General features: G+C 39.2%; 1 protein-coding gene across 7 annotated transcripts in view; it reads left to right on the top strand.

Moving 5' to 3' along the window:
* Positions 1-19,061, top strand: part of spop (speckle type BTB/POZ protein) — a 99,522-nt gene that overhangs the window by 70,182 nt on the left and 10,279 nt on the right. For all 7 annotated transcript variants that reach the window (XM_082529083.1, XM_082529082.1, XM_082529081.1 and 4 more), the window contains one exon: positions 12,042-12,219. In XM_082529083.1, coding sequence (XP_082385209.1) covers positions 12,042-12,219 — 178 coding nt within the window. The remainder of the gene's footprint in view (positions 1-12,041; positions 12,220-19,061) is intronic.

Raw genomic sequence — 19,061 nt, forward strand, 5'->3', positions numbered from 1 at the left:
ATCTAAAGGTTAAGTGTCTAGTAGTAGTAATAGTAGTAGCATAATAGTATAATAATACTGTTATTGTAATGATAATAATTATTATTATCATCATTTACAAAACTATACATGCAACTTTGCACAAAATTTCATGCACTTCTGTGTGAGTCATAAAACTGTAATGAGTTCATGAAGCTCAGCACTTGCATGTGTTACCTGGTTGTCTGTTCTTTTTCTTTTTTTTCCTCTTGAAACTTTAACTCCTGCAGAATAACTATTTTTGATGCGATTTACAGTATATTAATATTTTGTGACTTTGGCCATAGCTAGAGTAAAAGCCCTTTCTTCAAGGCTCCTCCAGTACACCTCTCCTAGGGTGGGAGAATAAATGAGTGGGGTGCTGATGTTCAGCTGTTTCCTCCTCTTCCTCATGGTGTTAGCGCGGTTCGCCTCTCCCATCGGTGGGTAAGCACTTTGCCGGGTGACAGCACCCATCCTTCACAGGGCCCTGCCATATGCTGTGCTGCTGTCAGAGGAGACGACTGCAGATGCTCCAGCTGCTCTCTCCCTGCACACTGAACAAGACGGGCATGCACACACTCACACACATGAGCAGCACTTGGTTCAGGATAAAGAGGCAGCGGTGGGAGACACAAGGAAGAAGGGGCGTGGGAGAAAGGATGCACAGAGAGATTTGGTTTTTGTTAGGCAAAAGGGAAATGAGGTGAAATATATTTGTGTAGTTCTGTGTTTTGTAGTAGCTAAATGGTGTAAATTTGGATTTACTCAAAGACGGATATGTAAAACTGCTGATTGAAGGTGAAACAACAAAGCAAACAGAGTGCAAGCTTGACCCCCCTCTGTCTCACAATGTGACTTGAGCCACAGTGGATCCTTTAATAGATACTATCTTTGCAGTGCTTTCGCACCAACAGCACAAATATTCTTTCATTTCCCATCAAAAGCACTTTGCTTCTCCCAGAGTAAAGACTGCAGAAAATTGAACAAACAGGCAACTTTTGCCTGTTTATTTATTTTCTTTGTCCAAACATTTCCTTCAAGCTTCTTAGATCGGGCATCAGAGTCTCAAAGCTATCACTTTGGTGTCTGTAATCTTCCAGCAGAGAAAACAAAGCTACTTAAAAGGAGACCCAAATGGCTGGTTCTCATAGACTGAAAGCAGAGGCTCATGCTCGCAGCTAGTGGTGTTACTGAGCGTGTGTTGATTATATGTGTGTGTCTGTCTGTGCGTGCATGTGTGTAGAGGAACTGCGTCTGAGTGTGTGTCTGTCTGTGTGTGCCTGTATGTGTAAGAACAAAGTTGGCTTGGCTCAGCATACTTGGCTGTGAATCAGGACCTGAGCCATGATACTCGTTCAACAGCTTGACTTCAAACCATGCATGAAATATGCCTCTGTCTGTGTAGATTCACCAAAATACCACCATGTCAGTGGCAGGGCAGTAGGTATGTCTATGAGCAGAGTCTCAGAAATTCACACAGCTGGATCCCTGCACACAGCCAGTGAAGTGACCACTGTAAGACCAGGATGGATACCTATAGTTAATATTTTGTGAAAACTTTAACTTTCTTGGCTTAACTTTGTAGTGTGCTGTTGGTCGGAATTGGAAAAGAAGAGCTACTGTTGTGTTTGGCCAAAAACTAATTATTCTTACCTTGAATTAAAACTGCTATCAATAATCCAGCTTTTCCCATTATGCAATTAGCAACAGCATTCTCATTTCGTGCTACACCTGGCAAAGTAGTTTTCCTCATTTTCCCACATTTCCTTTAGTAAATGTGATAATGAGTGTTCAGTATATTTTTGTAACATTTAGAAATAAACTCAGAAATGTCCAAATATATTGATATTTTGTTATCATGTTGTTGATGGAAATATGCCCTGAGCTTTCAGTGGACTTTTGGGTAGTCTGTGTGTGTGGGTTTTATTTATTTATTTTTTTATGCCCCCTCAGTAGCCACTGTATTAGGCTTGTACTTGTTTGGATTCTTTTGCCATCATAATTGGTTTAGTTCTTCTTGGCATAGAGACAACAACTTGCTGGAAACTTTCTCAGAGAGTTTGGTCCATATTGACATGATGGCATGATGCAATGTGCTGTTCTACCACATCCGGAAAGTGTGGTCTTAGATTGATATTTATTAACTATAGAGGTAATTTGAAAGTAACCACCAGAAGACGCATGCACTTTAATGAAAGGGGATGCACATAGTCAGCACTATCATGATCCTCAGTTGACACTAAAGGGCCCAAACAAAATATCCCCCACACCCATACAACACTACCCCCAGCATGAACCATTGATACACGGCAGAATGGATTTATGCTTGCATGTTTTGTTTTGTTTTTTTTTTTGCCAAATTCTAACCATATAAAAGCAGAAATGTTCCTCTCTTTGATTGTCCAGTTTTGCTGAGCCTGTGCCAATTTTAGCCTCAGTTGTCTGCTCTAAGGTCTTCTGCTGCCGTAGACAATCTGCTTTAAGGGTTGACGCGTTGTGCATTCAGAGATCCTCAGCTTTGGTGGGTATTTGAGTTACTATTGCCTTCGTTTCAGCTCCAAACAGTCTGCCTATACTCCAGCATTTTCACCCTGAGAACTGGGTATTTTCACCTCTTTGGATCAGTCTTTGTAAACTCTAGAGCTGGTTGGAAAGAAAATCTCAGTAGATCAGCAATTTCTGAAAAACTCCGACTAGCCAGTGTGGCACCAAGAAACTTGCCACATTCAGAGCCACTGAGCTCACCTTTCTTCCCCATTTTTTTTTTTTTTTTTTTTTTTTTTTTTTGCTTTGTTTGAACTATAGCTTGTTGTCTTGACCAGGTGTGCAGCCTTAAATGCATTGAGTTACTACAATGTGAATGACTGATTAGATATTTGTGTTAATTAGCAGTTGAACAGGTGTATTTAATTAAGTGGTCGGTGAGTGTGTAAACTAATATTAAAGATATTAATATACGTGTTAACATACACATTAAACAAAGATTCAAATATTGAGGTTAATCTACTTTATGTGCATGTGATCCCTGTTAGCTAAAAGCTCCAAACACTGTCTGACTGTCTTTTCTTAGCTATGTACAGTGTCAGTGAGAGGAGATATCTCTAACATGACTTTTCCGCACAAAGCCCCACTCATACGCTGTTGAAATCTTTTGTTTGTGAGGGGCAGCTGGTTCAGAAGAAAGGTATCATAAAGGGAGGGTGGGGAAGGAAATGAAATGGCCTATTTCAGACAGAAGATGAACTGACTGGCTGCAGCAGGAGTTGGTATAAAATAGATAAGGTATATTTTAAACTGTGAATCGTTTAAAGCTGCTCTAGTATCGTATCTCCAAGAATAATAAATGACATAATAGGTCACCTTTAACGAAAGTGTGGTTTCTACTGCTAACAATCTTATAGCACTATGGTCTTGCATAGTAGGAGTAAACACAAGCTATATCAAAAACCGCTATAGTGGTGTTTTTGTTGTTATGCAGCAGTGTTCTTTGTCTGATTGGGGCTCGTGTCTATAGCTGCTCAGACTAGTCATCCAGTATTTAGTGGTTGGTTCTTTTTTTTTTTCCTAAGTTTTCTGCAAACAAAACAGAAATAAAATTAATTACTCTTTGTTCACCAAAGGGAAGACCAAGCAAACACTGGAAATATAAGAGCTTCCATTAAATCCTTATGGGTGGAATAAGGAGGTTAAAAAACAATGATCAGCTGGGAGGAAGTGAATAGCCTTTAATTAAAGAAGGTGGCGGTTTTAGCTGTCGCCTTCCTGTGAACAGTGTTTATTTCTGACTTTTGTTTAATAGCTCTGGGATTTAGGGCTATGTTTGTTTAATGGTGTCAGGACTAAATCAGATTCCTCTATTATTCTCCGGTTTAATCAGTTGTGTCACCTGTTGCAGCTGCCAGAGGGCCACTAACTCAGACCCGTGTATTAGACTGTCTCCAAACTCCAACATCCTGTCATTGCGCTTTGTTTTTTTGATTTTTGTGAGCAATAAAATCTAAAAGTAGATGCAGGGAATGAGTAAGAGAGCTGCAGAGCGCGTCTGTGACATCAAGCCTGTTTACTCTAGCTGGCTAGAGAGTGGAGAGCAAGTTGTACATTATAAAAAGATGGTGATGAATTTTTGTGTTTAAGGGTTGAAATGACAATTTCAAAGATCACAGATCTTTTGAGAGTTTGTCGATGAAATGAGTAGGTGTACATCATGAGTGTGTATTTATGTTGTTTATCGAAAAATAGTGGAATTGCATGCACTTTGTTATTAGATTTATTCCTCAGATAGCATGCACTCACCTTGTTGTTGCGTCTTAAAAATCTATTATAAAATACAATATTTTCCCCTGACATTTGATTCAGGTTCAATTGCAATCAAATTTCCATTAAAAATGTAAATAACAGATAAATGAAATTCTGAAGTGTGGCTGTGCTTTTCCTTGAACTAACTCGTAATACATTTGTAATGATTTATTTAAACACATTTGTTCCACTGAAGCAGTAGAAACACAACTAGTAGTGAATCCTCAGACTAGCAGTGTGTTTGATTTGAAACACAGCAGTGATATAATGTGGGTAATGCTGTAAAAGATGTTTGTCTGTTTTAATTTGTTAATGCTTCTGTAGTTACCTCCAGAGAGATCAATAGTAGGTTTTTAGTGGCCCCAGGCAGCCACATTTGGATCACTGTCAGCCATTTAGTATGGTGTGGTTGCCACTGTAGGAAGCACTTTTCATGTCTATTCAGTGCTTTCAGTGTATAATCTTTGTCAAGGCAAATGAGTGTGCTAGAGCTGCATTACATCACACTGTCACATCTAAAGGCAAAAGTGAGGTGTGCAATAAAACAGTGAAACGATTGAATAAAACAATAAATAACACTCAACAGAACTGACTTTATACTTAAAGAAAAATAAAGTGTATCATTGTACTAATACTAAAAGACAGACTGATTGGGAGCAACACTGATCTAATAAATAGAGAAGGATGGAAAACATGCAGTAAATCAGTTTCTGGTTTAATTTAATGCAGTTTTTCAAATGTGGAACTGTTATCTTCCTTTTTTCCCCCTCAGTGGCGGCAAATGACCCAAAACTTGCAAATGTGTGATTTCAAATGCATTCAGCCTCACACTGATATTTTTAATTTGCATAATTAATAAGGCACAATGGTAACATTTCCTCTGTATGTGTGTACAGACGATTAAAAAATAACATCTGTGTTATGTAAATTGCTTTCAGACGATCTTGGTATCAGGTTTTATTTTCGAAATATGGACATAATTGTTCCAATTCCAAACAATTAAAATAAGGCTACCATTTTGGCAGCGGCTCTTTGCCAACCTGGCAACCATTTCTGAACCATTTACTGTCAGACTTTGCTTCTGCCTGCAGAGATGGACAGAATTTGTTTTTCCCATTATGTTCATTAGGTTTTTTTTCTTAGAAGAATGACCCAAAAAGTTAACAAATTTAAGCTGTTGAATAATTGTGAAAAACATCCTCCTTTAACAGGTTATTGTTTAACATACCACATAACAAATACTCTTAATTTTAAGACTTGTTATGTTTATCGAATGACATCCTTAATGATCTCAGAAGTAAAGAATCGGAAGGACAGTCATGAAAATGTGTGGTGAGGACGTCTGGGAGAAAGCAGCATAAAGGAATTCTATTTTGCATAGAACTAGTGGATATTTATTCTCATCCTGAGTGCTGTCTGTCTAGATAGCACCTTTTCAGGTTAATAATAATAATACATTTTATTTAAAAATAGCGCCTTTCAAAGCACCAAAGGACACTACAACAGATAAAAACACAGAAACTGGAAATATACACAATAATAAGAATAACAGATAAAAGTTAGAGCATACAGAGGTTTAAACATAAGCAATTTTAAACAGATGAGTTTTGAGGGTGGACTTAAAAAGAGGGAATGAACTAATATTTCTGAGGTCAGGGGGTAAGGAATTCCAAAGTCGAGGGGCAGAGCAACTAAAAGCCCTGCCCCCCATTGTAATCAGACGAGCGGAAGGAACAGAGAGAGAAAGAGAAGATGAAGATCTGAGGCACCGGGATGGGAAGTTCATCTGTACTAAATCGGAGAGGTATGGTGGAGAGAGAGAATGAGTAGCCTTAAATGTATAGAGGATTATTTTAAAATGGATGCGACATTTAACTGGGAGCCAGTGAAGCTGCTTCAGGATTGGGGAGATGTGGTGGGTAGAGGAAGTCCTAGTAATAATACGGGCAGCAGAGTTCTGGACACGTTGGAGCTTGTTAATAGATTTTTGTGTAAGGCCAAATAATAGTGAGTTACAGTAGTCAATTCGAGAGATAACAAGATTATGGACGAGAATGGCAGTGGCATGAGGAGTGAGGAAAGGGCGGAGGCGATTGATATTACGGAGTTGGAAATATGCTGCATGTGTGACATTATTGATATGTGAATTAAAGGATAATGTGCTATCAAGAATGACAAGGGAGAGATAGGGACCAGCGAATTATTGATGGTAAGAGAGAAATTGTTAATTCTGGATAGCAATCGTTTAGTGCCGACCAGGAGAAGTTCTGATTTATTGCTGTTGAGTTTAAGAAAGTTGGAGGAGAACCAGGAATTGAGTTCAGCTAAGCAGAGGATAAGGGAGGGTGGAGGAAGAGTAGAATCAGGTTTGGTAGAGAGGTAAAGCTGGGTGTCATCGGCATAGCAGTGGAACTGAATATTATATTTACGAAAAATATGTCCGAGTGGAAGAAGGTAAATGATGAAAAGAAGGGGCCCGAGGACAGATCCCTGGGGCACCCCAGTAGATAGAGGAGAAGGCTGAGAAGTGAAGGATTTTAATTGAATGAACTGAGTGCGGTCAGACAGGTATGATTTAAACCAGGCTAATGGAGTATGAGAGAGACCAATAGAAGCTAATCTGCTAAGAAGAATGGGATGAGAGATGGTGTCAAACGCTGCACTCAGATCAAGGAGAATAAGGATGGAGAGGAGACCAGAATCAGCTGCCATAAGAAGGTCGTTTGTTATTTTTATAAGAGCAGTTTCGGTGCTATGCAGAGGACGGAAGCCAGACTAGGTTAGAAGTTTGCCTTCACTCAAAGCAGGTCATTAAAACTATGTTGTGTGGAAAGTCAAATAATATTTATGCAAATTATCTATGGTAAAAAATAACAGAAAGAAGGAAATTACACTTTTTTTTAAAAAATAATACATCAGCAGCAAGTAGTGTCCTGTCATATGTGTGAGAAAGTGTGTAGTTTGCTGAGGTGAGTGTATGTATGCATGCATCTGTCCATATGTCCGTCTGCTTCGTCCGTCATCTCGGCACGTGTTTACGTGTTTGTGAATGCAAAGGACTGCACCGAGAAAATGAGTCTTGGCAGGTAAAGGAACAAGTGTTCCAGAACTTAATGAATTTCATTTGATTTGAATCTCTTTTTTTTCCTTTTTCGAACTATTTCACGCATGGCAAAACACTGTAAATCCATAAACAAACACATAAACAGGCAGAAAAAGATTGATGCATTATGAATAAATCATCTGGGTGCTGAAACTCAATATTAACTCTGCGTTGCCTGGAGGGTTTACAATGAGATTCATCTTGATGTCTGAGGAACTAACTGGGAGGCAAGCGCTTTAGTAAGTACTTATCTCTGGAACTTAATTACCAAAACAAATGATGATTGTGGTGATATAGCTGCAATGATTCTTCATTACTGTTATTTTCTTACCTAAGGTTGTATACATAAGTGGTTTCTGTCGTCATCATCATCATGATAATCATCAGTATAACTACTGGGTAATAAATACAAATCAGTCAATCATTTAGTTGGTTGGTTGGTTAATTCAGTTCTTTCATTGCATTGAATTGCACTGCTGGCAGAGTTACTATGGAGTTTTCCTCTGAGGGATCATTCTTATTGACCTCGTTGACACCAAAACTCAAAGTTTAGAATCAAAGTCGATATTAAAATTGTGATATTGACCAACATTCAGTTAACACTCCATTACTGAGGTATCTTTAAAGAAAAAACTACATTTACCCGGGATGCCTCCACACGTCTTCCTGAACAATCTAATATTAATTAAAAACGATATGAGGATGGGAGGGTGTCATGACTGTGACTCTCTTATAATAAGTTGGACTTCACATAAAAACATATAAAACAACTAGTGTGACATCATCCAGCTGTTTTGAAGCCTGCACCTGAGCTTTTGCTTTGCTGAAGCCGGATGTGATGTGACTGAGAGCTTTCATACAGTTGGTACTTGTCAACTGCTAGGTGGGGAGCACAACTTAGACAATTAATGTGATGCTGTACTAAGAAAAAAAAACTAGAAACTAACAATAAAACCCATAAATCACGCAAGCAGCACGATTGTGTCCTTAGACTTCTATAAAGGGACTCACCCCCTGCTTGGAAACGATGAGGATTTAATTCACTAATGCATTGGCTTCACAGACCTGGAGGCTACGTTCATCTTTATATACCGTCTGTTAGTGGAGTTTATAATTTCACTGAGGAAATCTCGATGCGAAAGAGTCACACAGTCTGTATATGCGTTTTTGACATTTATTAAGATGTTGAACACTAATGCCTTTTTCTTGGGAGGACTTACATTTTTGTTGTCAGGTGACAAATAACTCATCACAAAGCATTCACCCATCTCTACTAAAATAAGTGAAGACTTAAGATGACAAAGTATACTTATTGTAAGACTGAATTAAGATCAAGTGTATACATGGTTAGGAATGTTGTCTGCTCAATCACTATGAGAATTGTTTTCGAGTGGGGAAAATGCAAGCAGGAGGAAGCTGACAATGACTGAAGATGACAGCTAATGGTGTGAAGACTGTCTGGGCAGCCAGTGTATCTAAATAACCAGGTGCTGCGATTTAGTTTCTGCCTGGTTAAACAGTGAAATAATTGGTCAAGTTAGCCAGTAATTAGACCGGCTCTGCCACACTGCATCTAAAAGCCCAACGACGGCTCCACCATACTAATTGGGCTATTTATACCGAAACGCACGGACCAAGCTTCCAGGCTTCCCTTCCAATTCGCTTTTCAGCACTTGTTTATTTTATTCAGTGGGTACTCAGGACACAGCTCTGGACTCTCCCCTCTCTCCTCCTCTTCTCCTCCTAAAGCCATTTTTCATTCCAGCTTGAGCTCAGTGAACTTCTGTCCTCCGCCCTCTTTGTCTTTGCCTGTGCGTCTGTCTCTCTCTTCTGTTTTTCCTCCTGTTCCTCCCTTATACGCAGCAAATCCCTATCTACCAGGCCTTCTGTATTACTAATCAGTGTTTTATGAATGCCAAAGTCTGTGCACAGGAATGTCTCTTTCTCGTGTGAATGTGGCTTTATTTTTAGTTCCCATCTGTCAGTGTGTTGAGATGTACATATGTCAGTCAAACCTGCATCTCCTAGGAGTGTGAATAATAGGCCCAGCTGTGGAAACCAGACTGTCTCACACACAGGAATGCTTTGAATTCTCCTTCTTCAGAATAGTCACATTTTCTTCACACTGTCCCTGTCATTTCTGTACCAGGAATGAGCTGCTACTATGAGAGGTCATCTTCAACTGTAGATCCCACCAATGGCTCACTCACTCCTAGCTCTTTTGTGTGTGATGGCTTCTCTCTATTCTGTCTGTCTGTCTTTTGGTATCTCTGCATCTGTATTCTCTCCACTTTTATTATCTCCATATCTCCCCCTCCCCCCCAATCTCCTGCTTTTCTTACTCTTCTGTTTTATTATCAGTCTGTCTTTCTGTCCCCTTCAGGCTAACCCTCAAACCTCCATCAGGAGCAAACAAGGCTCCTTGACATTCAATTTCCTGCTTGCCATGTACTTCTCTATTGTATGCACTTTTCCTCCTTTTCTAGGACTCTTTTTGTGTTCTTTGAATAGGTGGATGGATGTGGCATTGGACGAATAGGTGGGCTGATGGTTGAATGGGGATGGATGAGAAGGGAACCGGGCTGTAATTTAGTTTAGTTTTTTTTTATTTATTTATTTTTTTATGGATTTTTGGGTGTCAGCCTCAGTTGCTGATGCTTTAACAGCAAGGTCACTTTGTGGGATGTTCTGGGATTTTTGGCCTTGTTCTTGACAATAGTTTACTGAAAGCTATTCGAAGGTGTCAGCGAGAAAAACAGGAGAACAAGCGTCCTTTGATTTATCAGGTGTCAGGTGCCCTGTAGCTCTTAATTGTGGTGTTAAATGTAACTGAAAACCAAGTCCTGCAAATTTCATTTTCCATCCACCACCAATACTGCCAGCTATGACAAAATACATTTATTTAAGTTGATAGAAAAAACATGTCAGAAGTCTTTGAATAGTGTTTTGTTGAATGCAAGAGTGCTTAGCCTGAAAATCAATAATATTCTAATGAAATCATGTTTAGAATCTATCCATCCAGAGTTTTGGCTGTGCCAGATGTCATAGGGCACCCGTCCATGGTACACCCTGGACAGGTCACCAATCTATCACAGGGCTAACACAAAGACATAGACAATCTTTTATGCTTACTTTACATCTTTAGCCAGTTCAGAATGACCAGTTAACCCAACCCCATACATTCTTTGGACTGTGGAAAGACGTCAGATTAACTGGAGAGAACCCATGCAGGCTCTGCAGAGAACGGCCTCAGGCTGGATTCAAACCCAGGATTTTCTTGCTATGAGGTGACTGTGCTAACCACTGTTCCATTGTGCCATTTTAGAAAATAATACAGTAATAGTAATAATAATACGATTCAGCTTTTCTTTAATCAAATGGTTACAAGTATAAAAAACTACGAGTGGGATCACTTCTTTTCAAAAAATCATAATATAGTGTCGTTACAGTGTCCGTAAACTTACCTGACCCTAAAAGGCCTAATTTAAAGGAAAAAGAAAGCAACCCAGTTGGGGAGTATGGCCTTAATGTCTTATAATAACAGAAAACTAGCAAAATCTTAATTTGACAATTTACTGAGCCATCGGCTATACAATTTAAAACACATTAATTTACAAGTTGTGCACTAAAGGAGACTTTGTTGAACACTGACAATTTATCATAATTGGTAATATGAGCCATATTCTTTATTCTTTGAAATTAATTCTTTGACACCAAAGTTGTAGCCTTGGTAACTTTGTCAATGCAGTCTTTGTCTTCTACTAAAAACTCAATCGTTACAAGATTATATTAATCCAATCAGAATAGGACATCTTCCAATAATTTCAATAAAATTAACTAGACCATTAGTTTTAGTTTATTATTGGAACTCAGTTAATAATCCTTCACCGTTTAACCCTCACTCCGCGGATGCTAGCTAGAATGACTCTGGACTTCGTCATTACTAGACTAATCTGTCATGAATCGAAAGCCAGACAACTAACTAATTAATTAACTAACTACAGAATGTTCCAAACCAGGCTATAGCTAGCTAATTTTTCTCTTTGATTAGATTGCACTCCAGGCAGGTGAAAAACTGCAAGTCAGTCAATCCAGTCTGTTGGAAATTACTTAGTAATTAGTGTGTGTGTGAATATGTGGGTGTGTTTGTGCTCATGAGCCTGCTTGTTTGTGTGTGTTTGCAGTGAGTCCTGTTGAGAGATAAATGAGTCTGGTTGACATTGTCTGGAACAGGTGGTGAAGTCAGCAGGGAAGACATACAGACAACTCTCATGCACACACACACATACTGGCACTCCCAATTTGACTTCAATGCGGGTTTTTTGGATTGTTTGGGAGTGTAGCCAGTCTGATTTGATAAAGAAGGAACAATAGGTTTTCTTCAAATTACTTCCATACTGAGTGGCTGATGTATTGATTACAGAGACAGTGAACCCACATTAAGCATTCACAGCATGTTTGATTTACCGATTTATTTTCCTTTTATGAACATTGCATGCTGTTTATTTGCCTCTGTGTGAACCAGTCAGTGTGCTAAAGGAACTATTCACTCTAAAACAAGTTATTCCGATTTACACAATAAAAAGGGCACAAAATTTACGACATGGGGGGGTAATCTGTAAACGTGTGTGTGTCTTTTCAGGTGAGCGTAGTGCAAGACTCTGTGAATATCTCAGGCCAGAACACCATGAACATGGTGAGGGTTCCTGACTGCAGGCTGGCGGAAGAACTTGGAGATCTGTGGGCAAGCTCCAGATTCACCGACTGCTCCCTGTGTGTTGCTGGCCAGAAATTCCAGGCACACAAAGCCATATTGGCAGGTGAGAATATCCTTTGTCACATGTGTAAGAGGTTATTGCTACAGCTTTATATTTAGCCTTCAGGTGCTAAAACCCAGCTGGAAACGTTGTTTAAAGCAATACACTTACTGCTTTGTGTTGTCTGTGAAGATAAAATGCTTTTAATGAAGTTTATGATTGATAAATAAATTAAGACATTTAGAATTTTTGTGGTCCAACTTTAATGTCTTCTTTGCAATAATACATACATTAGGGGAAGTAATTATTTCACGTGTATAGTTTTTATAGTAGTTTCATTTATTGGTGAGAGACAAATTATCAGTTAAGATTGTCAGACAATAATTCTGAAAAAGAGGGAGAGTGGAGCCTAAAGAAGAAGCACATTACGGTCTCTAGACCTCAGTCCTATAGAAAATTAATTGACAGAGCTGAAACTTGCTGAAACTGAGTTGCCAAGCAATGGCAAAAAACCCTGATGGAAACCCATGAAGAATGATCTTGGATCGTCTGTCAGATAATTGTATTACAAACTGTTTATTTTTGTTTTTTAAACCAGCCACAAGTGCCCCTTTAAGAAACTGCAACACGTTGGCTTCATTTGACAGCGCTGAGGTTTCCGTTAGATAAAACATGACTGATTGTTGCCTGGAGCTGCCATGTTCATTTTATGAACATTCAAGTGACTTGTTTTAATCAAACTTTGCATCAATATGACTTTGGAATCAGCGGGGGCTGAGAAAACAATCACACCATTGTCTAAAGTACACAGTGATATGCCATAGGCAAACGATGGGCAAACTTTCTTTGCAATGTTTGTTTTAATCCTAACAGCTAGTGTTGTTAGACTAGTGGCAACATTTGGTTGATTGTTCCCAGGAGTATACTTGTCTTTTCTTTTTGACAATGTGTTTTTGTGCACAGTACTTCACATTAAACACTGATGCATTAAATTCATTTTAGGATTCTCTTTTTTTTTTGTTTTGTTTGATGGTCGCACATGCAGTCCAAAAAACACATCCGATTTAAATTCATGATGCTTCCTTCAAGATTATTTACTTGGGCAGCTCTCTACCACTTTCAACGTGTCCTTTTAAATTCTTTCCTGGAAGTTCTGACCATTTATCACGTTTGTGGTGCTTGCCTTCTTTTCCTCTTTGTATGAAGATGGTCACCCCCGAGTTGAATTAAATTTTAGAGAAGAGGATGAAGTTGCATTGATATAAATGGGGGTCTAATACCCTGTTGTTGTTGTAGCCCCCCACAAATCAGCCTTTTTGGTAAGCCTGGTGTAGGTGCGCTGTGGTAAATTTTTGCCATGCCTTAGGTTATTATGGACTACAAGAACCATGTTTCAGGTCAACTAATGACTTGTGACTTGAGTTCTCCCTTCAGACTTACTGCTGTTTGGTCTCTTGGTCTCAGCCACAAACCTGCCATGATCACCAGTCTGCTGCTGCTTCCGTTTCTTTAGTTTCTCCCTTTATTTGGAGCCACAGTAGCTCATCTGCCTCCATCTCACCATGGCCCTAGCATGTCATATGTGTTTTACCAACCTCGCATGTCCTACTTCATGATTCCTCTCTGTGGTCTTCCTCTTTTACTTCTGTCTGGCAGCTCCATATTTAACACTTCTACTGCACACCTCACCAGTGGCTTGCTTGACTCATACATGTCCTGCACCACCCTCACATACTTCTCTGCTGCTGTTGACTTTCTAATGCAGTACCATAGTTCCTCTCTTGGCACCCTATCATATGCTTCCTCAATGCCTACAGAGACCCCGTGGAGCTCTTTCTGACCTTCTCTATACTTCTTCATCAACACTCTCAAAGCAAACATCGCGCTTGTAGTGCTCTTTCTCGGCATGAAGCCATACTGCTGCCCCTCAATATATGCTAGGTCAGTTTGACACAGAAGTTCAGGTTTGCTGTCTAAGCAGGTTTGAATTCAGTGGTGAGATTGCAGATGCACAAGTGCAAATAGTCAGAACCAAATGTAAAGTGGTCCATTGGTACACAAAGAAGTGGCCTCGAATGGGGAAAAGGGCCTCATTTAAGTAAGGTCTGTTTTATTTTATATATACCTTGTTTCTTTTATTCTTTTATTTACTCTGATGGTAAAGAATATAACACCTTATGCCTTTGTTAAAATTGGTCTGTATTTAGATTGAATTGAAATATTAAAATTTGATGAAAAAGTAGTTCATTGACATTGCACTCTAATCCACCGTTTATATTAAAATACTTTGAATTCAAAGTTTTATGAGGGTGGTGGAGTTTGTTATTATTCATAGAGGAGTCTGTCATTATTCTAGGCTTCACTGGAGAGTTTTCGTTTCGGTGTGAATGCTGTTACAGAGGCTTTTCCACTGTGACGAGAACTAAATTCTGGGGGAAATACTTCATCAAATTTTTAATTTTGATGAATAATTTTGCTCGCCACGGGGATGATTAAATTTGAATACATTGAATATCCGTATTCGCTATTGACACCTTCAGCACCTGTGTGTCTTCATTGGCCTTCAGGAATCCATATTGATGAAAATAAAGTTTCTCACACTCTCATGCAGACAAGCATAAACTTGTTTCAGATATTGGCACTTTGATGACAGCCAGCATCAGCTAGTGAAAAGTTTGAAGAAACTGGTGAACTGTGTGTCTCTGTGGAGACGAGGGGAGGCTGTTCATTATTGGATTTGTTGAAATGTGTGTGTGAGGAGCCATTTTAATTATGTGCTGCTGTGGTTTGGGGTCTTCCCCTTTCTCTCTTGCTACCGTGCTTTCTCTCTCCGCTCAGTCCAGATGACGTACCTCCTCCGCGTTACTCCCCCTCTAGGCTGTTCCCGTGACAACTCTGCTGTCCGTTAATCGCCGTGGAGACGGACAGAGTGGGATCAAACGGCGTAGGGAGAGTAACTCAAATTGGCTGTGCATTGGCCATGTGATCTTTGTACAACTCACTCTCTTCCCGTCGCTTACCTTAATTTTATACCCGCTTCTACATTTCTTACTTTTCTTCTTTCTCTTTCACTCAGGCTTTTTATTTTTTGCTCCTTTTTTATTCTTCATTATCTTCCTTTGACTGTATTCTTTTCTTATCTCCTTTTCCCTGTCTTTTATCTGCGCCTTTCTGATTGTTAAATGTCTTCCCAGTGGTTTTCATGCTTTTCTCTCCTCTTAAATTGTGCTCAGTTCCGCTTTCTCCCCATGTCCATCCCTCTTCTTCCTTCCTTCCTTTCTCCTCTCCATGCTTTCTTTACTGTGACTTCTTCCTTATTCTTTCTCTCTCTCACCCACCCCTTCGATTTGCTACTGCAGTATGAGCTCACCAGCTGCACCAGACAGACTTGGTGTAGATTTGTTCCCAGAGTCCTACCAGGCCATTCAGTGCAAAGCTTAGTTTCCATGCAGACATTAAGACAAAGAGAATGTCTAGGCTAGGCGGACTCCCGATCAAGTCATTGAAGCGTAACAGGACCAAACTTTCTAACTTCATCTAAGAGTACTGATATTAGTACTACGTCTTCAGTTATGGATCCATATACATAATGGATAAAGTATGCTGAAGTCTTTAACATGGCACTTCTTAATATCCTGTGGACAGCAAGACTCTCTTAAAACTTAATTTTCTCAAAAAACATTTTGTGGCTAGCTTGTCTTACCTCATATACAGCGGGGAAAATAAGTATTTGACACATCAGCATTTTTATCAGTAAGGGGATTTCCAAGTGGACCATTGACACAACATTTCCACCAGATGTTGCCATCAAGCCAAATATTGACGTCATACAAACAAATCAGAACATATAAGTATACAAGTTAAACCACAATAAATAAAGTGAAATGACACAGGGAATAAGTATTGAATACATGGAGATAACAAGGGGCAAAATGACATAGAAAGCCAGGAGATCACCTGAAATCTGTCAGTATTGATAGAGAAATCCTGTCCCCTATCAGTACTAATTGATATCAGCTGCTTTAGTCCTAATTGATGGCCTATAAAGGCTCCTCATTACCCAGAAGGCACACAGGAAAGACTTCATGATGGGTAAAAGCAAAGAACTCTCTCAAGATCTTCGTAATCTTATCGTTGAAAAGCATTTTGATGGGAATGGTTATAGGTGCATTTCCAGAATGCTGAATGTTCCTGTGAGCACTGTGGGGGCCATTATCCGGAAATGGAAAGTGCATCAGTTCACCATAAACCTGCCACGATCAGGTGCTCCACGCAAGATCCCTGTCCGAGGAGTCCAAAGAATAATCAGGAGGGTTCTCCAAGAGCCAAGAACCACTCGGACAGAACTTCAGGAAGACCTTGCATCAGCAGGTACTGTTGTTTCAAAGAAAACCATAAGCAATGCACTGAACCGCCATGGCATCCATGCACGCTCACCACGCAAGACTCCATTGCTGAACAAAAAGCATGTCAAGGCTCGGTTAAAATTTGCGCAACAGCATTTGGAGAAGCCTGTGGATTATTGGACGACTATAGTATGGTCAGATGAAAGCAAAATTGAACTTTTTGGCAGTCATTCTACACACCATGTTTGGAGAAGAAATGGCACTGCTCACCACCCCAAGAACACCATACCAACAGTCAAGTTTGGGGGTGGAAGCATCATGGTTTGGGGCTGCTTTTCAGCAAGGGGTACTGGCAGACTTCATATTATTGAAGGCAGGATGAATGGAGAGATGTACCGGGACATTCTGGATAAAAATCTGCTGCCATCTACCAGGAAGCTAAAAATGAAAAGAGGGTGGACATTTCAGCAAGACAATGATCCCAAACACAAGGCCAAGGAAACAATGAAGTGGTTTCAAAGAAAGAAAATCAAGTTGCTTGAATGGCCCAGTCAATCACCTGACCTAAATCCCATAGAAAATCTATGGAGAGAACTGAAGATTAAAGTTCATAAAAGAGGCCCAAGGAACCTTCAAGATTTAAAGACCGTTTGTGTGGAAGAATGGGCCAGAATCACTCCTGAGCAATGCAGACGACTGGTCTATCCATACAAGAGGCGTCTAGAAGCTGTAATCACCAACAAAGGCTTTTCTACAAAGTATTGAATAAAGTGTGTTCAATACTTATTCCCTGTGTCATTTCACTTTATTTATTATGGTTTAACTTGTATACTTATATGTTCTGATTTGATTGTATGATGTCAATATTTGGCTTGATGGCAACATCTGGTGGAAATGTTGTGTCAATAGTCCACTTGGAAATCCCCTTACTGATAAAAATGCTGATGTGTCAAATACTTATTTTCCCCGCTGTATACACAAAAGAAGTATCCTTCCTAAGAGACGGGAGAATAGGAATATTTGAAGGTTATGTGAATTTCCATTATCAACTAAACAAGCTTGATAGTTAAGATGCTATCCATCATTTATTTAATGTTTCAACATTTTCACTGGTGTGAGAACACGAGCAATTCCTTTGATATTGAACAAACTTTTACACTGTATCAGACGAAGTTCTGGACCGCCTACTCATTCAGCCCCAGAAACACATGCCATGAAACTCCTGTTGCAGTTTTTGTGCTGATGTTAAACGAAGCTTTGAATTTGAATTTGAAAACTGACTTGCATTATTATTAAAGAATGCCCCATACGCTTACAAAATAAGTGCTTGGTGCTTGATTTTTTATTATTTTTTTTATAAACCTGTGGCAATGGGACTTCAAAGATTAAGATTTTGTCTGTTTCTCATCAAATTATCTTCTCTACTATAGTAAAATTACTGTGACAACTTAAGTAACTAAAATGAACACCATTTATTTCCAATGTCCCACCTTTGCTAAAACTAAACGTGTCGTAAGTAACATGTATGAAAATGTTAAGAGACTTAGTGTTAGCCATTTTTATTTAGTGGATTTGAGATTCTCCTGTAGCGAGTGAGTTTCTGACCTTATAGCCTCAGTGTCCATTGTTAATGCTTATTCAGTTATACAGTATTATAGCTATTTGTGGCTTTGGCAGTTTTAATGGATGAGACCGTGTAACCCAATGAGTAATTAAATGGTTAGATAGCTTTGCGTTAATAACTCATTATTAAGTGTCTGAATTAATTATTATATCACTGACTTTGACACATACTTAATAATGTGTTACAACATTTGTTAGATTTTAATGACTAGCTAATAAGGCATTCACTTCTGAATAATAATGTGAACTGTTACCCTTTCAGTGCATAATCAAACTAAGCGAACCATGTCAGAAAAGCGTGGCTATAGTATATATGCGACTCTGAGTAAAAGGCCAAGGTCTACCTTTGTAGGAACACATTCTTACTCTACTAGTAATAACAGTAGCTGGAAATCAAGTACAGGCTAAGCTCCATCTGTGAGGCTGTGCTTTATTCTGTGCCAAAACTAACCACTGTCACCACTGGGACGACAAGAGAGAAAATACAGTGTTGTTGCCTTAAGCAGAACTACAGGGACAAGATGCGGTGATTATTTTAAGCCTGCAGAATTATTAGACAGCAGTAATTTGAAATTTTAAAGAGCTCTGTTTGGGCCGTCATGTTCTGCCTGTACTGGAGATTAAGCATGACCTCTCCAGCTGGGGTCACGTCTGGGATAACAACAGTGAAAAACACTGTGCTTAAGCTTTCACTAAATACGCAAAACATTAAATACATTAATATGTCCATTTTAGGGCCATTGGGTCATTGCTTTTGCTTCTTTTTTTCCTACTAGACTTTATCTTTGTTATTTTGGAGATTGTCAAAATGTGCAAAAATGTCTTTAGCAAAATATACAATATGAAATCTGTGTGAACTTGGATTATAAGAATACATTTTTCATTGCAAACCCTCTTTGTTTCTTGTTGTGACTTGGCAAATAACCAGCAGCTCTT

This window comes from Aulonocara stuartgranti (genome assembly GCF_965226115.1).
Source record: "Aulonocara stuartgranti genome assembly, chromosome: 4".
NCBI classification, from domain to species: Eukaryota; Metazoa; Chordata; class Actinopteri; order Cichliformes; family Cichlidae; genus Aulonocara; species Aulonocara stuartgranti.